Source organism: Trachurus trachurus (assembly GCF_905171665.1).
Source record: "Trachurus trachurus genome assembly, chromosome: 13".
Taxonomy (NCBI): Eukaryota; Metazoa; Chordata; class Actinopteri; order Carangiformes; family Carangidae; genus Trachurus; species Trachurus trachurus.
In genome coordinates, this window is record NC_139892.1 from 19,946,012 (window position 1) to 19,969,969 (window position 23,958).

The 23,958-nt window shown below is 40.5% G+C and overlaps 1 protein-coding gene across 1 annotated transcript in view; it reads left to right on the forward strand.

The window, feature by feature from the left end:
- Positions 1-20,641, forward strand: part of arhgef17 (Rho guanine nucleotide exchange factor (GEF) 17) — a gene marked incomplete at its 5' end in the record, with an annotated part of 68,503 nt that extends 47,862 nt beyond the window's left edge. The window contains 23 exons of the mRNA XM_083985447.1: positions 1,391-1,468; positions 4,427-4,609; positions 8,656-8,772; positions 9,563-9,655; positions 9,779-9,955; positions 10,108-10,158; positions 10,387-10,496; positions 10,983-11,068; positions 11,476-11,594; positions 11,774-11,981; positions 12,196-12,269; positions 12,386-12,469; positions 12,587-12,690; positions 13,123-13,229; positions 13,310-13,429; positions 13,527-13,794; positions 14,348-14,434; positions 14,580-14,647; positions 14,959-15,107; positions 15,221-15,395; positions 15,646-15,741; positions 16,119-16,301; positions 16,457-20,641. Coding sequence (XP_083841573.1) covers positions 1,391-1,468; positions 4,427-4,609; positions 8,656-8,772; positions 9,563-9,655; positions 9,779-9,955; positions 10,108-10,158; positions 10,387-10,496; positions 10,983-11,068; positions 11,476-11,594; positions 11,774-11,981; positions 12,196-12,269; positions 12,386-12,469; positions 12,587-12,690; positions 13,123-13,229; positions 13,310-13,429; positions 13,527-13,794; positions 14,348-14,434; positions 14,580-14,647; positions 14,959-15,107; positions 15,221-15,395; positions 15,646-15,741; positions 16,119-16,301; positions 16,457-16,659 — 2,940 coding nt within the window. The 3' untranslated portion in view covers positions 16,660-20,641. The remainder of the gene's footprint in view (positions 1-1,390; positions 1,469-4,426; positions 4,610-8,655; positions 8,773-9,562; positions 9,656-9,778; positions 9,956-10,107; positions 10,159-10,386; positions 10,497-10,982; positions 11,069-11,475; positions 11,595-11,773; positions 11,982-12,195; positions 12,270-12,385; positions 12,470-12,586; positions 12,691-13,122; positions 13,230-13,309; positions 13,430-13,526; positions 13,795-14,347; positions 14,435-14,579; positions 14,648-14,958; positions 15,108-15,220; positions 15,396-15,645; positions 15,742-16,118; positions 16,302-16,456) is intronic.
- Between the last annotated feature and the right edge of the window lie 3,317 nt (positions 20,642-23,958).

Genomic DNA, 23,958 nt, shown 5'->3' on the forward strand with positions numbered 1-23,958 from the left:
GTCACAAGTAATAGACTTCTTCTTGGCTTTATAACCAGGAGAAAGAGGGATGGATTACATGTAGTGTACCTTTGTGGCACAGCCTTTTGAATCTGAGAAAGCTGTTGGAAAACTGAATTTTAGCTATTGTGTTGTAACACAACATGATTTATACATCTTTATTTAGCAGAATTGAGAAAGATCAACTGTTTGATGTTTGTTTTTTCTCTTTCTGGTCTTCTGCTTATCTTCTTCTGTCTCTGTCATGGTGTCACTTTCCCTCTTGGCCTTAATGCAGTGGATTTGTTTCCACATTGATGCTTGGAGCAGCTCATTCACTTGCATCCACAGGTCCTGAGTCATTGTTAGGTTGAGCTGCTGAGGACTTCCTGGCCTTGATGCCCTCTAATCCATTCCCTGTGTACTGTATATGTGTGTTTGTTTGTGTGTGTGTGTGCCAGCTATGATTCTGTGACTGTCGTGACATCTTAGACCAATACGTGATTAGAAAATGACCATGTGGTTTAAGAAGTAAGTCTCAGTTATTTTTTTACCTGCCCATGAAGCATATTAATTTATGTTTTATTATGTTGTGCTTTCCACTGTCACACAATGTTGCCTGTACAGACAGCAGGGACTAGGGCCAACCAGTGCTTGCTTGCAGTCTGAATGAATTTGTACACATGTTGTTGCAGTCTACTGGCGAGGCGACTGTTTGATTAGTCAGGGACTAGAACTGAAACCAGGGTTCTTGGAAAAGTTCCTGTAGCTGACGGAGGCTATAAATATGGTCTGTCTGTGTGAGTGTATGTTCAAAACAATGTTGTAAAAACGTATTTTTGGCTTGACATTTTGAGACTTAGGACTTGTGTTCTCTGTATTTTAGATCTTTTATATTTTGCTGTCACATTGCCTTATATCAGAAACACAGCAGAGTTATTAGGTGAATCCAGGCTGCAGCAAATTTAATAAAGCTTCCAAAATAGAAAAATTGTGAGTATTGACTGTGAATCTAGTTTCTCTCTCATTTCATTTTGAACACAGGTGTGCACCAAGTAATGCCTGATAAACAGAATAAGCTGTTTATGTTTTCTGAAAGGTGCAGGTGCAGATTTGAAGCTTTTCTTTCTTCACATTAAGTTTGACCTGTTTCTTTGTTTGTGCCTGGAGAGTATTTGCAGTGAGAGAACACTAAATATGGAGTTGCTTTCGCTCCTGTTTCCACCTTTAATGGGTTATTTTTTACAGTGAAGATAAACACATGTAACACATTGCAGTTATGTGAAAATGTGTCTTAACCACTGGGCCTCAATATTTGTGTGTCATCATGGCTATTATGCATGTCGGTGTGTAAGAAAAATCTGTCTAAATGCCGATGACTGACCCTCTCCTTCCTCCTTTGTCTTCACAGGACATGAGGAAACATGTGATGATGACCCTCTTGGACACAGAGCAATCGTATGTGGAGTCGCTCCGCACCCTCATCCAGGTAACACACTCACAAACACAGCTACACACACTCATAAGGTACTGTAAGACGACACACTACAAATACTTATTACTTCTCTGGGCTTATAAATGAGTAGCGTGTACAGACACTCAGCTCAACACATATACTGTACACACATGTGCGCACAAAAGCGAACCAGCACAAAAACAAGAGACACCATTTTGAATCAGCGGATTGCTGAGGACGTGAATAACAAATGTAGGTAACAAACGTATTATGTAATCTACTTATTGTCATTCATCCTGTCAGGCTGCTAATCTGCTAACCCCACCGCATCTCACTGTCATCAGCATTATCTGCCCACACACACACACACACACACACACACACACACACACACACACACACACACACACACACACACACACACACACACACACACACACACACACACACACACCTACTCACTCAAACACATTGAAGCAGACACACACTCCTTACCTTCCCCACCTGTGATCACCCTACTTTGTTGTATAACCTGTCACCAATTGCTTTGTGTGGGTGAACAATGTGTGTGTGAGATGTATAATTAGTGGCGGTATAAAATGTGTGAGTGTATGAGAGTGACCAATTTAAATGCCAGTGAGTGTGTGCGTGCATTAATGTGTGTTTGTGTCGGGCCGTGCACATCACACATGTGCACTGACCTTGCTGAGTCTCTGCCTATGCATGTGTTTCTCTGTGCGTGCGTGTGTGCGTTTGTGCGTGTGTGCAGGGCCACAAATTGAATAATCCTGGACTGTGTTCCCATGGAGACACAGGGAAAAAAAATAAGTGTTACCACGGTGACTGCAATAAAAGTGCAGATCCCTGAAGGAGAGTGTCAAATAGAAGGCTTTAGTATAACTATATCATTAATTATTAAAAACAATGTCACCTTTTTGGTCAGCCCAGTCAGCTGAGGTGTGATCGCATAACTGATCTTAATATAAAGAATCACTATTATCAATGTTTTTATAATAATAAAGGATCAATGATGAAGTGTAATGTGAATGGTCTCACTTGTAGTGTACGACCCAAAGAGAATTAACACCTGACCCTGCAGTGTGGAGCACTTCAGTGTCTCTCAGCTCATTATTTAACTATCCAGACAACAACTTTCCTCTTTTCATCCAGTCTCACCTCCGTCACAGCATCATCTTCATCTGCAGCAGGAAGTTGCTTAGCTTGAAGATCCCACTGTGAAGAACCATCTGCCCAGCAATTAACAATAGCTGCTGGACATAATGTAACATAGAAGCTAGAAAATAGATATTTCCCTTTGGAGTTTGGCTGGATCAAAAAAATTGTTAAAAAGAGAGTGAATAGAAGGTTAAAGAGTGTTAAAGAGTTAAAGAGTAGAGTTCTCAACGGGCCGAATGAAATGTTTGGTCAGACCTTTCTCTGTATGAGAATGGAATAATGATGAGTTTCTATCCCTGGTGGATTTCTCTTACATCAGCTTATTAATAGCATTTTAACTTAAAGAGAAGTGTCAGAAAGGTAAGTGTTGCTTTAATGCAGGTTTCAGATTGAATATGAGCAGCCAAGTTGGGAATTCCAAGTTTACATCAGCCTCTGAATTGTATTTCTAAGTTGAAGCGATCAGGGATTCCTGTTTGCTTTCTTGCACTGCAGCGTGGTACAGTGCACTCTAAACATGCCCAAGGTCCAGCTCTGTAGTTGCATCTCCATCACCGAATTAGGAAACAATGCTGATCATCAGAGACATAAAACCTTTCCTTTTCTGTGTGCTACAGTCTCTGATTTTATGGTCAAACCCCCTTCCTCCTCTCACAGCGCTCATATGTTCGATGTCATACACATTAGCAATAATGATATTCCAGCATTAATCTGAAGTGCTTAAGCAAGATTTCATCAGACTTAGTGGCGAAGATGTGGGAGTGAGTCATTCCACCAGACTCCATCACTTCCATTCCTGGCTCCAGCTTCACTGCAGGGGACACTACACAGGCTTTATTGAGATTTTTAATCTGTTCTGGGAGCAGGCTTCAATTTTTCCATCTGCCAATATTTTTCATAATACTCTAATCAACCCAACTATGTGACTGTCATCATCCAGTACATGCACGCACTCTTCTTCCTTCGCAGTACGGTACATCAGGTTGTAATCAACACATCTGGTCCACTGTCACGTCAGGATGCAGGGTCGTCCCACCCACTGTCTCCTGTCAGCTCCCAGTGTATCCTGCTACTGGATATAGATCATCCACATTCAGTGTTAATGTGTCAGTTCACTAGGCTAAAGGTGGTCACACAATAAGAGCTCAGTGCACTACTGTCTGGCCCCCGCTCTGCTCTGAAATGTGCTGTGAAATGGTCATCCATTTCCAATCAGACCTTCATTTGCTGTGATTTTATAACCTCTAGCTTCACTTTTTTTTTTATAACCACTGAGCTTCGGCTCACTCCAAACGATACGCTCTCCTTAATTGCACCCACCCACCGATAATTTTTCTCATTTTTATCTCTTCGGGTCAGGGTGGTAACGCCATAGAAGTAGGTTTTAAGTGCCCTTTTGTCTCTTCTGGGTTTTAAGTTTTTTTTTTAATGACTGGTCTGGTTCCTCTTCTCTGCAGTTATATTCAGACTTCCTAAGATAAATGGTATTATTCATGAGTTTCTTGATCTCCTCTCTCATTATACCAAAACACAGTAGAATTATTATCTTTAATATTCATGTATGCAGTCCTTGTAATGCTCTTTCATGTGAAGTCATGAAGTCTTTCAGTTTAAATCGTCAAGTAAGAGTACACCAAATCCTATTTTCTTTTTCACCTGATTATGTAAATTCATGTTGGTATTGTTTGATGTGATTTTGTCGTTCTATTTGCCCCTGACAGCCATATACTGTACGCTGCTGGTTCATCATTGATTAACAGCATTTAATCATGTTTTGAAAAGGTCACTCATTAACGTCTGCCTCCTCTCCCTCAGGGCTACATGCGTCCTCTCAAACAGCCTGACGGGGGCTCCATAGTGGACCCTCTGCTGGTGGATGAGATGTTTTACCAGATCCCAGAGATCCTGGAGCATCATGAGGACTTCCTGGACCAGGTTGTCAACTGCGTCGGCCAGTGGCATGACAGACAGACTGTTGGACACCTCCTCATCCAATCAGTGAGTAGAAAGACAGTCACTGAATACTGTAGATGAGACGGTTTATCAAAGGTATATAAATGTATGTTATCCCACATTTTCAGGTTATTAACAAATATGGCCTCTATTAGTTTGTCCACTGAAGTTTATTTTTGATCTGTAAAATGTCTGTGTGCTTTAAGGGGTTAGGATGGGTTGGGATGACACATCCAATGTTCACGTTTTACCTAAATCAACAATTAAGATGTTGTATATGAAAAAACATCTCCATATATTCTGTCACCTCAAATAACAGCCTAAACAAATCCCGTATCTTTCAGGCTTCATGCTGCAGGGATGCATTAAGCACAATGGCCTTGTTAGCTACTATATGCAGAATGTAGACTGACAGTGTGAGATACTTAACCTCTGCCAGAGGGCAGTGATCGTCTGAGTGAGTCTGGACTGTGAGAGAAACGTGTGAAACCCTAAAACTTATGTTACCACATACAGTAAGAGTATGATTTATAGTAGCAGCTAGAGTCAGTGAGTAAAATAACCCTAACAACTGATCAGAGATACTCAATTGACCAAAAAGTTACGGCACACCTCATTCCTCAAACAGCAGCAGACCATAAAAACCTGAAACACTGTATAGGAGATGCAGATACTTTGCTTCTAAACTGCATGATATTCAGAGGATTCAATAAGGTGTGATTTCAGACACACTCAACCTGCCTAATTCTTGGAAAATGAAATGAAAGGGATTGTTTTTATTTAAGTCCACACATTTTCATACACATATAAGTTTAATTCCAAAACTTACCTTTGCATTTGTTTGGAAACAGACAAATTGAAAAGGACATAAAATCCTTTTTGCTGCAGACTAGAGCTGGAGTGAATAAGGAGCCGGTAAAAGCACAAGCCACAGCAGGGCAGACTGAAGGGAAACTGTTTTATTAAGAGATGCTCTATAGTTGGCAACACTAGTTTAATATTTTGTTTTCCCACTGACCTCTCAGCGACCCATTCAAAATTTCCCATGACCTGAGGTTCGCTCTCAACGTAGGCCTTGAAAAACATCTCTCTAAAGCGTCAGCGTGGAGCTAAATGTCAGGTTTTAGTCCTTGAGAATAAAAGAGAGAAGAGTTTCAGTGCAGACATTTAACACACAAGCATTGTCACTTTCAGCACCTCTCTGTGTAAATGAAACAGCTCCACTGGTTTTCACAAAGACATTGTGGACAATGAAAGAAACAGGCTGAGGCAAAGAATTACACTTAAACAACCACATTTTTTCAACTGAACATACCCTCAATATAAAGGTTATTCATACATTCAGAACAATGCTGTATGGACTATGTAGCTAAGTTGCTAAATAATAGGGAATTATAAAACATGGAAAAGAGAGGAAAAGATAGAAACAGAAGAATGACAAGTGTTTTTTAGCCTCAAGCTAAAGCAGTTGCAGATCCTTAACACTCCTCAGACCGAGCCTCCCTCCCCCTATCCCCTCCCCCACACACCACAGCTCTTAAAGCTGCAGCGCTGTTGCAGGGTCTCAGGCCTCGTTGGCGCAGTAGGCAGCGCGTCAGTCTCATAATCTGAAGGTCGTGAGTTCGAGCCTCACACGGGGCAGAGTGTTTTGTTCAGGTTTTCACTGTTCGTAGCAGCAGATGTTGTTATGATATGTGGAAAATACTTCTGTTCTGACATTTGTAGCAGCTTTGTTGAAAGCCAGTAAATCTCCTCTACGTTTGCGGAAAATACAAAGGAGGTATTTCATAGCACTGACTGAATTTGTTTGTGATGTAGACACACAGAAAATCATGTTATTATCAAATCTTCCTGTTCAGCCAGTGATCTGTTATGTCATCTGGTTTCATAAACCCCCACCCCCCACCTCCCCACCCCCATCCTTATATATATACATTTTCAGTGATTTACATTGTACATTGTACCAGTTAATACAGATACTTTTTCATTTAAAGAATTAAAATGACGAGGATTGATTTGTCTTATTGACAACTTCTTAACATATCCATTAAATAAAACATATCAGACTTTTGAACTATAATTATTCATAATATTTTCTGTGTTATGTTTTATGAAGCACAGTCCAGCAATATTTATCCTGATTCCTGACTTAAAAAAAAAACACTGCAGGTTCAAGGTTCATTTTAGTTATCCATAAAGTCCTGGAACTAACAGTCCTAAATGAACCAATGCTGATAACAGAACACAGTAAATAAATAAAACCGTTAAATCATGGATAAAGATAACATCATGTACTACGAAACTATATTCCATATCAAAACGATTATAGAAGCATTCAAACAATATCATAAAAACTAAAGAGTTGTATTTTGTCAATATACGTGCAGCCAATCAACAACAGTATTGCATCATAGGAAAACTGGAATTATGTAATGCTACAACCTCAGTTGGTTAAGAAGTAAAACATAACACAATCCATTAGAATTAATCAGAACAGTCAACAATCAAAACAGCCCCTTTGACATTACAGTTTGACCGCTTGTTAACAAGTGAGAAACCTTTTTAGAGGAAAATCTTGAACAGACAAGAATATGTGTGTTTAAAACGGTTGCACACTCCTCTTCTCTTTCTTGCATTTCTGTCCTCTATTGACACTAATCCTCACATTCTCCACAGATCTTATTTCTCTGTCCTCTTTACACTTCCTCAAAGACTGAGGAGGATGGAGAGAGGACAGTGGCAGTGAGGAACAGAAGAGGTTATGTCATGAAAGGCTAGAAAGCCGGTTACTCTGTGACGTCAAATAAGGCGCCACACTGTGCATTATGTCTGTTCATGCTCTCTCTCTCTCTCTTTCTCTCTCTCTCTCTCTCCACTGTCTTTTTTCCATCTCTGTCAGTATCTCTCTCTCCGCCCTCTGTGTGCGAGTAGAAACCAGGTCAGGGTGATTCAGCCATGTGTGTTCTTGTGTGTGTTTTAAAGAGCAAAAGGAAAAAAAAGACACATGGACAGAGACTGTAATCTTTTCTAATGCCAGGCTGCCAGACAAAACACACAGAAGATCACCGACATCAAGGTTTCTTCGGTCATCTCCCCAGATACAGCTCACTTTTTGTTGTCACTGTGATTAAACAGTAACTAGTGACATACAGTATGTCATACCTGTCAACTGTTGAGCATGTAGAGTTAACCTGAAATGTACCAAAATAGCAATGTAGTCATATGTTCAGGTATTTTCTACCCAGGTTGGCAGAAAGCAAAATTAGCATGTGACATTTTTTTGAATAAGATAACTGTGGTTACCAAGTAAGGTATATCTTACAGCTATTTGAATTTATCGTTATCATTTGTGTTTACTGCTATTTGGCGAATGTTTGCGTGCTAAACTAGAACAGTAGGCATGGCATTTTGATAGTGAGATATTGTAGTATAATAATGTCAATAAACATTAAATCAAATAGCAGATTTAGTGTTACATTACTTCATAAGGAGTAAAAGTAGGTTCAAAGTTCATTTATTTTATTTTTATTTATCATTTATTTATTTATTTAAATTTTATTTGTTAAGTACCATGAAACGGAAATGTTTAAAATGGAAAGAAAACCAAGAGTAGCAGAAACATGTGTGCACCCTTGCGGCCTTTTGCAAATAAAGAAAAATAGACTTATTTGATTAATCAAATCATCATTTTCAAAATGGCGACATATTCTTGTGTGTTTTTTCAACCAATAGCCCAAAACCAAACTTCATTCAAATTTAAAAAGATATTAAAGAAAGGAAACGTTTGGTACGCTAGCTGATTATTTTCTGTCAATCAACTAAATGTTTCTGCTCTAGTCGTCATATAATTCCACTGCTTATTTGGTCGCTTCCCAGAGATCACTATTAAAGAATAATATTCAGATTTTCTTGATATCAAGACAAAAAGTTGTATTATTAAGTTTGAGATATCAGTGACAGATTTTGACCAGGACTGTTTAATTTTTCTGCTTACAAAAACATCTGCTCTTAGATTCCTTATAACATGGCTGTCATCACATGAAATCAAACACCACTCAACTTTAATGTCCCTGTCTTTCCTCTCTCCCCAGTTTTCCAAAGAGACTCTAGCTAATATGTATTCAGCATACATAGACAACTTTCTCAATGCCAAAGATGCTGTGAGGATTGCCAAGGAGGCCAAGCCAGCGTTTCACAAGTTTCTGGAGGTGAGTTTTGGACTGAAGCGCAGGACGTCCGGTTCTGTCTGAGTGACTGCTTTCATGTGTTTGTTTGGAAAACCAGAAGCCCATCTAGAAATGTTTCCTTGTCTGGTGGAGAGACCATTTAAATAGCTTTTTAAAGCTTGAAACTCACCACCGAAACAAATAAAATTTCCTAAGAGGAGGAGTTTGCCAGTATTTGTCGTTCTTTGTCATTGCCTTACTGAAAAGTGCTGTGCTGTAAATGCTGTGCATGTGTGTGTGTCTGTGCATGTGTGCGTGCGTGCGTGCGTGCGTGCATGTATGTTTGTGTACGCTTCCTGTCTTCTTCCCCCTCTTTGCCCATACTGTATTCCCATGAGTGTTTGTCTTTGAAATAGCGTTCTCCCTCGGAAGCCATAGATTTTTAAGATCCGCCTTATGAACCAAGAATACTTAAATACATGAAATGATTTTACACTATTGATCTAGATGAAAAGATACTGCATACCAATAAATTCCAGCAAAATTATTTGACAGAGGAGCTTCTAATATTCTCATTTCTAAATCAAATGGGCACAGTCTATGTCCAGTTCAAGAGCTCAGATACAAAAACATTATCAGCCACCTCATAAAAATCTCTTATGTCCTCATCCTGTTCTCAGTTTACAATTATTCAGCGTCATGACCTGGTAAAGAGTTTTCACTGTGGAACCACTTCGCCATCTGGTGGTGAAGACGTGAAGTGCAACACAGAGCAGTCAATCCTCTTGTCACACTCTCCTGTTAACAACAACTTCTCCCTTCACTCTGACAGCAAAACATGCGTGAGAACAAGGAGAAACAGGCTCTGGGTGATCTAATGATTAAGCCGGTGCAGAGGATTCCTCGATATGAGCTGCTGGTTAAGGTGACATATTTCAAATTATAACTACCTTATTTCTGTTTGTACCATACCTTATATTGTGTTAAATAGCAAAAAGCAAAAATATGGTCAGCACACAGTACATGGGTGTTTGTTTTTTTAATGCAGGACCTGCTCAAGCACACCTCAGAAGATCACCCAGACCATGTGCTCCTGTTGGACGCCCAGAGGGACATCAAGCGCCTGGCCGAGAGGATAAATAAGGGACGTCGCTCTGCTGAGGAGGCAGAGAGGGAGGCCAGGGTCATTCAGGAGATCGAGGCGCACATTGAGGGAGTCGAACATGTAAGATACTTATGTAGTCTATAATAGGTGGACGAACCTGTCTGTGTAGCTGAGTTTTGCCTTTTAAGTGTACATTTAATAATTTTCTAAGTGCTCACTGTCTTTAAGTGATGACATTGATCGTTACTCTTCTCTGTGTCTGTTTGTGTTAGATTCTGAACCCCCAGAGAAAGTTCCTGAGACAGGAAATGGTCATGGAGGCGGTAAGAAATACTTTGATTCCCAACAAGTGTTATCATCAATTTGAGAGGCCAAAATAATAGAAACGAACAGCATTATAAATTATAATCTGACGTAATGACTATCTTTGCTGCAATGTTAATGGGAAATGTAGCAATCTATACTGTTAACTATCTACTATCTGTTATCTTAACCTTTTAATCGATAATGTGTTGACACACTCTGAGCTCTTCCTCTTTTAATCTCTGTAGAAGACAGTGGGTGGGAAGAAGGACCGCTCTCTCTTCCTCTTCAGTGATCTGATCATCTGTACCACTCTCAAGAGGAAGTCTGGCTCATTAAGACGCAGCTCCATGAGCTTGTATGTAACACACACAAACACACACGCACATATATACACAAACAGACGTTGGTTGGGACCAAAGTCACTCACTCTGTCGCTTCTTACTGGTCATTATCCAAATCCCCCAAAACTTGTGGACGCTATTCAGCTCATTTTCACTGCACTTTGTTTTATTTTTCTCAGTGCAACTGCAATGCATGATGGTATATATTGTGTGGTTAATGACCATCAGTTGTGTACTACTTTTTTTAATGCATTGTTCACCATTGTAAGGTGGAATAGGTGTCACTATACGTTCAGACTGGACTATACTGGTTTAGGACACAGCCATAAACTCACACTTACATAGACTTTCATACAGTTTCCAAACCCTTATGTGCCCCCTGGTGTTCAACAGTAGACATACAGGCAAGGTTTTCCACACATTTTTGACACAATGTTTCCCTCTCTTTTTCCTCCATCATTCTTTCTTTGTGCCTTCTCTTCTCTCTCCCTCCCTCTCAGATACTCTGCTGCAAGTGTAATTGATACTTCTAGTAAATACAAGTTCCTCTGGAAACTTCCTCTCGAGGACGTGGAGGTGGTGAAAAGTAAGACTCACACACTGCTGATGTCATGGGAAAATGCGATGTTGCAATCTGTATTTCCTGTTGTGATCTGATAGTTTACTGTACCCAGGACTTTACTGGACTATTGAATAACTGTGTAACATTTATTTACCATAATACTGCTTACCTGAGCTCTTTGTTCATCATAAGTGCCAAGGTCTAGATCTCTTCTCTCAAATTTCCATATCAATGAATTTAATGAATGGGATAATTTCGTAGAAATTCATCCCGTCAAATGTGAGTCATTGAATTTGATCAGTTTGACCTCACTGATGGTTGAAAAATTACATTAACAAAGATGGTAAGATTTTGAATCCTTCAGTTAAAATCTTTAAATAGGATTTGATGTATCTGTTGTATTGTTCTCTGTCTGTTCCTCCCTGCACCAGGTTCCACTCAGGCAACAAACAAGGAGAGCATCCAGAAGATGATTAGTCGATTAGATGAAGATCTCAGCACTCTGGGTCAGATCAGCAAACTATCTGAGAACCTCAGCTTCCCGCACCAGGTACTGTGGACCACACACATACATGCAAACAGCAGCTAAATCTTCCCAGATTTCGGTCTCTTTACCTGTCAACTTAAATGTCCACATATTCCTGGTGGCCATAAAGCCATTTAGTGTTTGATAAGCCTGTACAGACTCTCACATTCGTTTCCTGTCTTTTTCATTCCCGTCTCTCTCAGTCCCTAGACGAGGTGATCAAGGATCTGATGGCGTCGGTGCACAGGGAGCTGTCAGAGAAACAGTCTTTGGCCTTCAGTATGACCTTCCTGCCCACAAAACTGGAGTTCACCACCGCCTCAGCTGAGAGCACCTTTGTCTTTGAATTTACCTCGCCTGACGCACGCTCCAACTTCGAACAGGCTTTCGAGGAAGCCAAGAAGAAACTAGGTCATTGAATAAGCTTTATTATGAGAGACATTGTCATTGTCTTTTCTGCAGCAAACAAAACAGACACCAGAGAGAGAGAGAGAGATGTGATTTTGAGTGCCTTTTTATTCCCATAATTATTATTTTACTGTTAGTGATTCTGACATGGCTTCATTAGGCATAGAGCTCCTTTTTCTAAACAGCCTAATTTACTGTGTCTTTTTTTTCCTATTAGCTATGAATAAGGACCAGTGGGACCCAGAGTTTCTGAAGGCAATTCCTATAATGAAAACACGTAGTGGAATGCAGGTGAGAGCGACAGGGATATCTATTTTACAATCTTTTATGTGTGAAGATGAAAGTCTTGATCTGTCTTTATAAATGTTAAAAATCCAATTCTAATCAGAATTTGTTGCTTGTTGCAGTTTTCATGCGCCTCTCCCAGCCACAGCTGTCCTGACAGCGGCTGTGAAGTGTGGGTGTGTAACAGTGATGGATATGTGGGACAGGTGAGGATAACACTGTATATGTGATGATTCCTCATGTTTCTCTGATGAGAAAACAATATTATATGAATTTTATACAGTGCTTTATGCTGTAGATGTTTAAATCATTTTTCTTGGCAGGTGTGTCTGCTAAACATCAAAGATGAACCTACAGTGGAGGCCTGTATTGCTGTTTGCTCAGCGAGGATCATCTGCATCGCTGCTGTACCAGGACTCAAGGGAAGGTCAGTGCACACACACACACACACACACACACACACACACACACACACACACACACACACACACACACACACACACACAAAACCAAACACAAAACACACCCACTTGCAGAGTTGCAAAGCTCTGAGTTATTTGTGAAGCCTATATAGATTAGATCCATCTCTCATATTATGCTCAAAGTCTCTAAAAGGTTTGAACATCCAAAATAGTCTCAGTAGTTAACATCTTATTTTACTAATTACCATTTACCTGACAAGTCTATAAATCAGTACACTTGTACACTGTGTTCTTTTTTAGTCATCATCTGCATTTTCTTTTTTAAAGTGAAAACACATCTTATTGGAGTGAAAGGACTGTATTTAAACTCTATAGTCGGTGTCAGCTACTCACCTGAGTTTGGTCTGTTCGATTTACCAATCACTCTTCACCTTTAGGGAGCGTGGATCAGAGCCCGCCCCGGCCCCTGCCTCCAGAGTACCTGGTCAGCAACTCCATATATCGATCTCTCATTCATCTCTTGAGCTGACAGAGCAGCCTACAGGTTGGTCTATAGAGGCATGTACAATATCAGAGACAGTAAGGGCATCAATGTCAACTGATCAGCTGATTGGATATTTTCAGGACCAGGGGCGGAGCTTGTTCCGTTTGACAGCGATGACACAGATGACGAGGATTCACCGAGTCCTTCATCCACTCTACAGAGTCAGGCCAGTCACTCCACCATCTCATCCAGCTATGGCAGTGAGTAAAAACATAATTATACACACACACACACACACACACACCATCCTCTCTGCTTCTCCCAGGCTCTCACACACTGTGTTATCTCTTTTCATAGACGATGAGGGTCCGGGCTCCAAGGACATGGCTACAGAGACCACTAGCAGTGAGGAGGAGCAGGAGTTCCCAGTGGCAAGTTCTTATGGAGCTCCAGGGATGTTGGGGGTCAGCGGAGGGAATCGAGCCCAGACGGAGAGCCCCATGGATGGCCGCGCCATGCGTCGCTCCTCCCGGGGGTCTTTCACCAGGGCGAGCCTGGAGGACCTGCTCAGCATCGACCCCGAGGCCTATCAGAGCTCAGTGTGGCTGGGCACAGAGGATGGATGGTGCGTTGTATAGCAGTGCATTAACACACCAGTTGTTTGAATTTAAAAGTGGTTTGAGAATGGCTCAGATGAACACATCATTAAAGCTATCCACCTTTTTCTGAACATCAAAAACGTGTGCCGGTTTTGCTCTTCCGGTGGAATTTTATGTTTACGTTTCCATGGTTTCGGTAGTCGCAGTGGATTTAAAAAAAAAAAAAAAAATTTCAATGAAAATCTGTAAAACGCATGGATCATCACACTAGCTTTTAACAATGGATATCACACAAATTGACATCCGTGTTAAAAGCCAGCGTTAAAAGATCCATGCATTTACCGCAACTATGACAACGACTGAAAACCATGGAAACGTAAAATTCCACCGGAAATGCAAAACTGGCTTCCAGTTTTGACCATAGATGACGTTCGGAAACTTGTGGATACACAGATACACATTCACCATGTAATAATTGTAATATTCATCTGTGTGGAAATGTAGTCTTGTCGTGTGGAAATATCTAAAGTGCAACACTGGAGTTAACCCTCATCTCCTCATGCTTCTTGTTTCTCTTAGCATTCACGTGTACCAGTCATCAGACAACATCCGCAACCGTAAAAACAGCATGAAGATGCAACACTCAGCTTCTATCCTCTGTATACTGTAAGTCTGTCTGGTTCTTCTGATGCTTTAAAAAAACATAGATATAACTGGAATTAAAGCTGTAGTGGACAGTTAAAAATGCAGATTGAGAGATAATGTGTTTTTCTTCTAATTATATACGTATACATTTTTTTCCCTCCCTCAGGTATTTGGACAACAAAGTGTTTGTGTCTTTGGCCAATGGAGAGGTGATTGTCTATCAGAGAGAAGCAGGTAAGCTGAAGTGTGGATGTGACTGTAGTTAAGAAAGGCTGGAAAAACATGCAACTGAAGTTGTTTTTCATATAATTTCCCCTCATCATAACGTTTTGGCCTACTGTAAATACTTTGTAGATAGACTTCTGGACATCAAGTATGTTGTTGTAACCCCATCAACTACAACAACGATTCAGAAACTGTCTTAAAGATCAGATGCTTTCATTTTATGTGAAATGTGGTTTGTTACTTAAAACACAATCGTTGTTGTTTTGTTTGCTCTTTTTTTTCACTTTTTAATTCCCATTAATGTCAATTTACATCTGCAGGTAGTTTCTGGGACGCACAGTCTTCTCAGACGTTAGTTTTGGGCGCGCCCACTAGTCCTGTCACCAAAATGGTTCCTGTGGGAGGGAAGCTTTGGTGTGGCTCACAGAACAGAGTCCTTATCATCAACACAGCTACACTGGTACAAGAGGTGAGAACAGGGCGAGTGTGTGAAGATGTGGATCATCAATATTATACACCACAGACTTATTCACAAGTATAAAACGTTTTATTTACACCTCTCTTTTTCTTCCTCCCTCATAGCACTGGTTCCAAGTGGGCACTGACAGCAGTCGGTGTGTGACATGCATGGTGGCGTACGGTCAGGGTGTGTGGCTGGCGTTGCAGGGCAGTGCACAGGTCAAACTGTACCACGCTCAGACCTGGGAGAGCCTGACAGAGGTGGACGTGGCACCTGCTGTCCACAAGATGCTCGCAGGTAAATACAGATGATGGATATGTAGAGAGATAACAGGGTTGTAGGTGCATACTGTACAGTAGATAAGAGATCAGAAAGGAGCTCTGTGTGGGCAAAGCACAGTGAGAAGAAGCTTAGGTATCGTATCAACTGTATAAGAAAGTCCCAGGATGAAGCAACCATAAAAAATGTTGGTATCTATTTATTAATGCAAATACCATCTGTGTGTTGTTGTGTGCTGTGTGTCATTGTTCCATGTTCTTCTCCTCAGGTGCTGATGCCATCATCAGACAGCACAAAGCTGCCTGTCTGAGAATCACAGCATTACTGGCCTGTAAGGATCTGCTGTGGATTGGCACAAGTGCAGGTAAAAACTCTTTTGTTTTATTCCAACACCAGGAAAAAACTGTCTTTTGTTGCATACGTGTGGGAGTTGACGTCACTGAACTGCTATGGAGAATCATGGCTCTGACAGCTCCCACTATAACGGTCTATGTTGAGTATAAATCTGAATACAATACACACAGGAAAAATATGAATATGAATATTTTTTAACCGTTTTAGCAGTTGCATGTGGAGTCACCACTTAAGTTAAAATTACAACAAGAAATCCAATATTCCAATAGACTGCAAACTCTATGTAGAGTGTGTGTGTGAGCTGGAGCAGCCCCATTGTAACTTCTTGAAATGTTTTAAATTATTTCTTGGATTCAAAGCATATTTCAAGTCTGTCTTTCTCTACAGGGGTGGTTCTTACATTGGCAATCCCAGCCGTGAGCTCAGGAACTGGGGCTGGGACGCTGAAATCTCCCCTTGTGCCGATGGGCTCTGCTCATGGACACACAGGCCACGTACGGTTCCTGACATCAATCGAACTACCGGAGGGATTTGACATGAACTTTCCTCCTCCAACAACCGAATCCACAGGTTTCTACTGCCTTTTTAAGACATTTGTATCAGCAATCAATACTTTTCTCTTATATATACATACCATATTTAGAGTGGGATTCTTGTAAGACAACTTTATCAAATATTATGTATTATTAACTTTAATATGCAACCTTTTCTACATTCTGTCTTAGGCAACCAGAGTGGCAGCACCGCTGATGCGAACCTTCAAAGACGTGACTCCACGCGTCGCAGGACCTCAGCCCACATCCCTCCAAAAACAAATCATCTAGTCATTTCTGGCGGCGATGGCTATGAGGATTTCAGACTGACCAATAGCAGTGAAACAGTCGGACGGGACGACAGTACCAACCATCTTTTGCTTTGGAGGGTCTGAGACAATTGATCCCAATTTTTAACAACCGACCCCAACCTCCCTCGAGCTGAGAGCGGCTCACAGGCTCCTGCCCCCCTCCCCCAGTGGACTTCTAACTTTTTTGGTGTTGTGGTTTTGGTCTTCTGCTCGGTCCTCCAGTCTCTATGTGCATAATATGGCTGTCAACTCCCTCCTGAACTTACAAATGAATACGATCACTTCAAGCCCAGTTTTCTTGTGTTAATGTTTCTGACGGTGTGTGTTGTTCCTCACTTGAGTGGCGTCTGTGCGCGTGTATTTCATTTTTTGGCATCTGCGAGTGTCGTCTACGAGCTCAAGTCTTTACTGACAGAAACACAAGACAGAGGAGAGCAAAGGAAACAGTGACGTTTCCACACTTTCACAGGAAGGAAAGAGATAGAGGAGAACTTGGACTATCCAGAACATGAGTCTACAGGAGGGAAGTATGTACTTGTCCTTTGACATTTTCTTAGGTTTTTTTTTTGGACTTTTACATCGGCCCTTTACTCCATCATTGTGTCATCCTAACCTGAACCTCAGATAAAAGAGTCTTCTGATGAGCAGAGGAAAATGTCATGATAAAATATGTATGAATGAAACAGAGACTATACTCTGATGGATATTCTGAGTCTGAGTTAGTGTTTGTTTTCACAGCTGGAGTCCAATATTGAGAGGTTCAGTCAATGTCTTTAAGCTTCTTAAGGAGAAAAGGACCAGCTAAATTCCTCCTTAAACCTGACTGGCCAGGGCTGAACAACAGCCACTAATCTGAGACCAGATCTTTCTACCCCCAGTAGGGATGTAATACTATCTTCTCCATTCTCACTGCTGCTGCATAGATATGAGACTGCCTAAATCATCTTTTCTCCTGGGGAGGCAGAGTAAATAAGAGCATCATTTAAGTGCAATATAGGGCAAGGGTATCTAACAAGACTATAATCACATGCACACAGTCGCATACATTAATGCACAGCCTTCACTTGCTGAATCAGAAGACATTTATGAAAAGCATGAATGTGTATTTTCCCACAGATCACATTTTTCTTATTTAATTTTGCTGCCAGTTTAAGATGATATGAACGTAGATGAAGCAATGTCCCACTACTGGTAGAAAAAGCTGCATTGGACACATTCCTCTTTACCATGACTATGTGAAGCCTTGTATGTGTTAAAGTTTTGACATTAAGGGATCCGAAAAGATTTCTTTTGCCATGATTGTTGAACGTTCGGTCAAGAGAGAAATCAGGACTAGTGCTGCTGATTTCCATAGCAGAGGTGACACTAGGCTGTTGTAGCAGGTAGAGATAGTTATGTACAGTATTTATGGTTTTGATTTTAGCGCCTTCTTTTACAGCACTTAATTTATAGAAGATGCAGCTTTCACTTTTTCTTTTTTGTTTTGTAGAACAAGGAAGTTGTGGCTTGATTACCATAGCAGATAAACCATCATGGTGTGGCCTCAGTAAGCAGACATGCTCACTTTCAGTGGAACGATACGTCACCACCTCATACACAAAACAGGATGTTGGAGTGGTATGACTCTTGAGAGACAGGACTGTGAATCATCCAGCTCAATCCCAAATTTCACTTCATGTTGTCTGATGGGCCAACAGGGAACACAGTTACTCTGTTGCCTGTTTAGGTGCCAAATGATAGGTTTTTTTTGCTTAACATCTCAGTTGTTTTTCAGTTCAGTGGTGTGCAATGTGGCGTTTTGGTTGCATGAAATATAGTACATTTTGTTGCACCCCTTAAAGCACAGACCCACACAATTGCACATCTCAGTATTGACTGTTGAGAGTGCATGTGAGACAGAGTAGGTCAGAAGGACAAATGTTGAGCACCAGCACGTGCCTTCAGAAGGTTAAAAGCTAAGCCATTTTACACACTAACACACACACCAGAAAGGCAGCTCTCCTTTGACTTACAGCAGATGTCTGTGGAAGCGTAGGATGACTCTGACTTGTCCTTACACACACACACACACACACACACACACACACACACACACACACACACACACACACACACACTAGCCCCAGGCTGTGGGGCTAAGCAGTGATTGTCTTTGATCCCTCCAAGCCTAGGAAACCTCACTGCACCTTAACCAGCCATCTGGGCACTTCACCTCAGCTTTCTCACTTCCAAACACATCCACATAGGATTAACTCTCCTAATGTGAGCAGGGCTAACGGTAAAGAGGATTAGCTGATCATTGTGATAGCTGCTAGCTATCTAGTGAGTTCTCTGCCTCCGTAAATGTAAAGGTCGATTGGCATGTGTCTGTGGACCTTCCACAAGTGCTCTGTCATTCAGTTGAGAAGTGTAAAAAAAAACAATATAGCTTGTTTGTGATTATCTGCCAACAATTAATATGGAGGAAAGTAAGACATTTTGAGTTAACTTAAAGGAAGAGTTTGGGGAGTATGTTCATATGGTTTCTTGACTAGAGTTCAGTGAAAGGATCCATGCCTCTTTTCATGTTTGTTTGATATAACACTAAAGCCACAATATAGTTAGCCTAGCTCACTATAAGAGGCCTACTGGAAATGGGCAAGGTGAAAACCACCAACTAAACACTGCTAGAGCTAGATAATTATCATGTTTGGCTGTATATTGCCTCTATAAAGTATACAAAGCCCAAACTGTAAGAAAAACTGTGTAGTTCCAAAATAAGCCTGAGGTAGCATGCTCACATCCCCCATTTCCATTTTATGTGTTAAGCTAAGCTAACCTAACAGCGTATTCTTTATCGTACAGACATGAAAGTGGTATCATACCTCACTCTTGGCAAGAAAGTGAACAAGGTTATGGCCCAGAATGTCAAACTGTGTCTATGTAATGTTAAGGTAGCAAATGCAATTGTTTTAATGTTCTGTGTGATGCACAGCAAACTTCATGTTTGTGTTCTCAGTGCCAAGAGCTAGTTACCCATGGAAATGCTGTATATCTATGCTGGCTGTAGGGCAATGGAGAGCTCTCTGCAGAATGAAGTTAGTATATTTTCTTTGAACAGTAAAACATCTGCGTGCTATCTTTGCGGATATCAGCAAATTCATCAAACAAAAGTTGAGCAGCAAACATAGGGGTCATAGCTCTTTGACCAGTCTGAAACCTGGGCTGAAAATCCTTCACTTTGATGGTCCTATTCATGATTTTCTCAAAAGTGCTGCCATAGTTAGCAATAACTTCTGAGTTAGTTAATTCAGGAAGTTAGATTTTCTTTCAATTCTGCCTTAAGTTTTATATTCCCTCAGTAGCTACTCGCATACGTATACATGACTGAATAATCTTATTTTGTTGCACTGGAGGGTTGGATCACAGTGTTTGAGCTTAAACATAGGCATGCACACACTCAAATACACTGCGCATTAGAAATGAAGTAAAACTCAATGCTAATTTGACGAGGATTGAGAGAATGAAGCATGTTGTGTGCCAAGAAACGAAGACCCAATTTTCACCATCACATCAGACTCATCCTATCATCACTTCCAGCAACCTCCTCGTGCCCGTATGTGAACAAAAGTCTATATTGTTGTAAATATTGGTATATATTGCCTTTTTTCTGTAAATAGTGCACCCACAGTCCTCAATTGTTGATATGAATCTAATGGCATATTTTTATATATTTGTGTAAGGTTTGTTTTTGTTTGTATTTTTCTCCTCCCTCTGGCATGCGCTGTCAGTCATGTTTAAATTATAACTGTCATAGATCTTTTCAGAAGAAGATGAGATTGCTTCTGTTGTGACCAGGCTGACTGAAAGAAGAAAGAATAGTTTTTTTTGTTGTTGTTGTTTTTTTTAAAGAAATTAATGTTTGCCTTGTTACAGACGTCAACAGGAAGAAAAACAACCATCTGGCCAAAACTCTGTTTGTCGTTGGCTCTGGACAACCTCTTGTAGTTGTCCTGGTTACAGTCTATCAAGAGTTTCTTTCTGTAAGTAGCTGTTCTTGTTTTGTCACTGTGGGTTCCTCTTTGTAATTAAATCCGTTCACTGGTGCCACTTTGTGCCTTTTCTTTCTTCACCTGGTGTGGAGGTGTGGGTCTCCTAAAAGATACAACATGTAGCAAATGATGACACTTAATGAAACATGCTCATGCTCTAGTGTAATTTTGTTGTATGAATTGCCCTCTAATAAAATACTTAATTGTTCATACTAGTACGAAATCAAGGTCAGAAACCAGAATATAATGTTCGGAAAATGCCCAAAATAATGTATAATCAGGATCAGGAACATGTTCGTAATCAGAATAAAAGAAAAAAACTCATGTAGCCTACCTTAAATGCTCATCTTTACCCAGAACCTAAATTCAGTCACCATTCAATTAAATGATCAGTCATTGAACAAAATGAATGTTTTGTTTCCTTTTGAGTCTGACTAATTATTTAAATTTTTTCAGGCAAAACATACTTTTTCCAGCTTCTGAAACTTTAGATTTGTTTTCTTAACCTACTGCAAACTGAAAGGCAAGCAAATAGAAGACATCACCTTGGCTCTGTGAAAAAATTTTTTTTCTTTAACAAGTCTAAATCATAATTTGCGACTTTTGTCAACTTTTTAATTCAAATTATGTCAACTCCATGGGACTTAACCACCACATACCTAATAAACTTGGATTCTTTGCAGTTAAAAATGGATCACTATATAGTCCACTTTATTAAAGAAGGTCAGGGGAGTATTTGGAGTACAGGACTGTCATAAATTGATTTGCAGGCCCAATTTTTTTTTTTACTTCCAAGACATCCAAAGACTTGTAGCTTTGTTGCTTGCTAATTTTTTGGCTGATTATTCCTCCCTCTGTCAGCGATCTTATGACGTTGTGTACTGTACGTCTAAACTGGTTCTTACCAGCACACTTCAGTGTCACTTGACTATTCATTTTACTTTAACCCACTGACCCACAATGAAGTGTTCTGTGATATAATAGCTCTGTAGTGTATAGAGGAAAACTGGATGAATGCAGGCTATTCAAGAGATGCACACACACAAATGCTACCCCTTCCACTCTCACAAACACACACACAAGTTACAACCCACTTGCATCCACACACAGTATTCAAATGTACTAAACAGTGAATGGGAGAGTCCGTAAAGACAGCAGCACAGAGATTCATTTGTGTCTCAGCAGGGTGACAGGTTGATATTGTGAGTCACTGACTGACACAGACTCACTGGTTCATCCCACAGGAAGGATTGTGGGCCAATGGAAATCTCCTTCATTCACCGGTGTAAGATTTTAAGCATTATTTTGATTTGGATGAGCCATTATTTCTTTTTTAATTTTGCATGGTACAGCAAGTTTCATATACATGGTCAACAAGGATTCCCAACAATAAGAATTAGGCTAATGTCTTTTGAATCCTGAATTTACAATTGGGCAAGTCCTGCACCACACAGCTATGACAGAGCAATGATTGGAATAGGTGGGGGGTTTGAACAACCCCAATGTGGCAACAGTGGGGGTGAGTGGATTATCTCAGATTCAAATCTAAACTCTTACAGTATGACTATCCTATAAACTGAAAGTTCAAATACATTCATATTATTGCTCAAATACGATCGAAAGACTATGTAAAGAGAGGAAGACATCTCAATGTCTCAACGTCTGATGACTCACACCTGTGAGTATTGGGCCATGTAACCTGTTGAGGCCTGTTGTGTAAAACTGATTAATTGTATGTAGGTCATCATATAGGCCGGTTCATCAACTGTACATTACAACATGTCACAATAGGAAAATTACAATCCAAAATGATGAATTGATGATGGCTGGATTCCATTTAGCTGTTGGCTTTTAGGGACCTGATATAATTTGCATGTTGGCTCATAATCAAGACATTAGGCTATGTCATAATCTCTTACTGTGACACCTCAGTAGTTGGTTTGAGCTTAATATTAGTGACACACTTCCCCTACTAATCAGGGCCGGCCCCTGGCATAAACACTCTATGCGGTTGTTTAGGGCCTCAGCCGTCAGGTGGGGCCACATGATCAGAAGGTACTGGGGTTCAATTCAAGTCATTTTAACACTGAGGTCGGCGCGCGCGTTTACGCGACAGTCTTGATATGTTTTTGTTTATATTTCGGTCATTTTACGCCGTAGAAACGCGGTTTAACTGCTCCCGTGACCGAGGGACGGCTCTCCTCTTTCAAATACACCCGCCCTCGATGACCTACGTTATTCACAGCCAGGGTTTGAGAGCCAATAACAGAGCATAGTGCCCGCATCGTCCCCTCTCACTGTGCGTAATTGGTTGAATCCATGGTTTACCTAAAGCGGCTGGCATGGAGAGAGACGGCAGAGGAGACCGAACTTGTCAATTAAAACAACGGTGAAGCTTCAAACCCGCAGAATCGTTTGGAGAGCGAGAGAAGCGGTGATGACGGTGCTTCAGACGCTGAAAGTTTTGACTCATCTGATGAGCAGGATTATTTAAAAAAATATATATATGCGAAAGTTCAGACTTAAACTCAGCTCCAGCTCTGTATACAGACCTGTTAAGCTCTTACACTTTTTTTTTTTTTTACCTTTCACACAGCACAGACACAGTGACAACACACATTATATGAACAATGTAAATTGTGTGTTTTCTGTTTATTTAGTAAATATTTTTGTTTGAAGAGAAAAAAAGCTAATTTCTCATTTAAAAACAACATTTATGCTCAAAAGGCGATTTTACAAGATTTCATTTTAGACTTGTTTTCTACACTTATCTATTAGGCTACTGTATTCATATCCTATTTCAAGCACCAAAAGAGTTTGTTCTCATGACTGAAGAAGTGTTTTCACAAGGGATTTGAAATTTTTCAGAAAATTTGGCCTAAATTATTTCTTTATACAGTGTTCTAGGACAAATTGGCCTCAGTAGCGGAAGATAAAACACCTGAGTATTGTTACATCTGTCTATCAAACATGTCTGTATTCAGTTTTAAGCAGTGTATGTGATTTGGTGTTTGCGCTTAGAGTGGGCCACAAACAAAAATCTTGTTTAGGGCCACCAAAATGCTAGGGCCGGCCCTGCTACTAATACAAATAGTAGGCTAGGATACTGGCTGTGTCCCAAATCAGCTAGAGGTGGCATCCACCAACTATTTTATATTAGATTATTTTACTCATATAAATACTTAATAACTCATTTGACACTTTGAGCCTCCTATGTGTGCTATTTTCTCTCTGTTTATGAACACAGTTATGTAGCTTATGAGCTTCTAGCAAGTCTGTGAGCCAAAGCCACCTGCTGGGAAAGACAGAGGGGGTTTTACACACACACACACACACACACACACACACACAC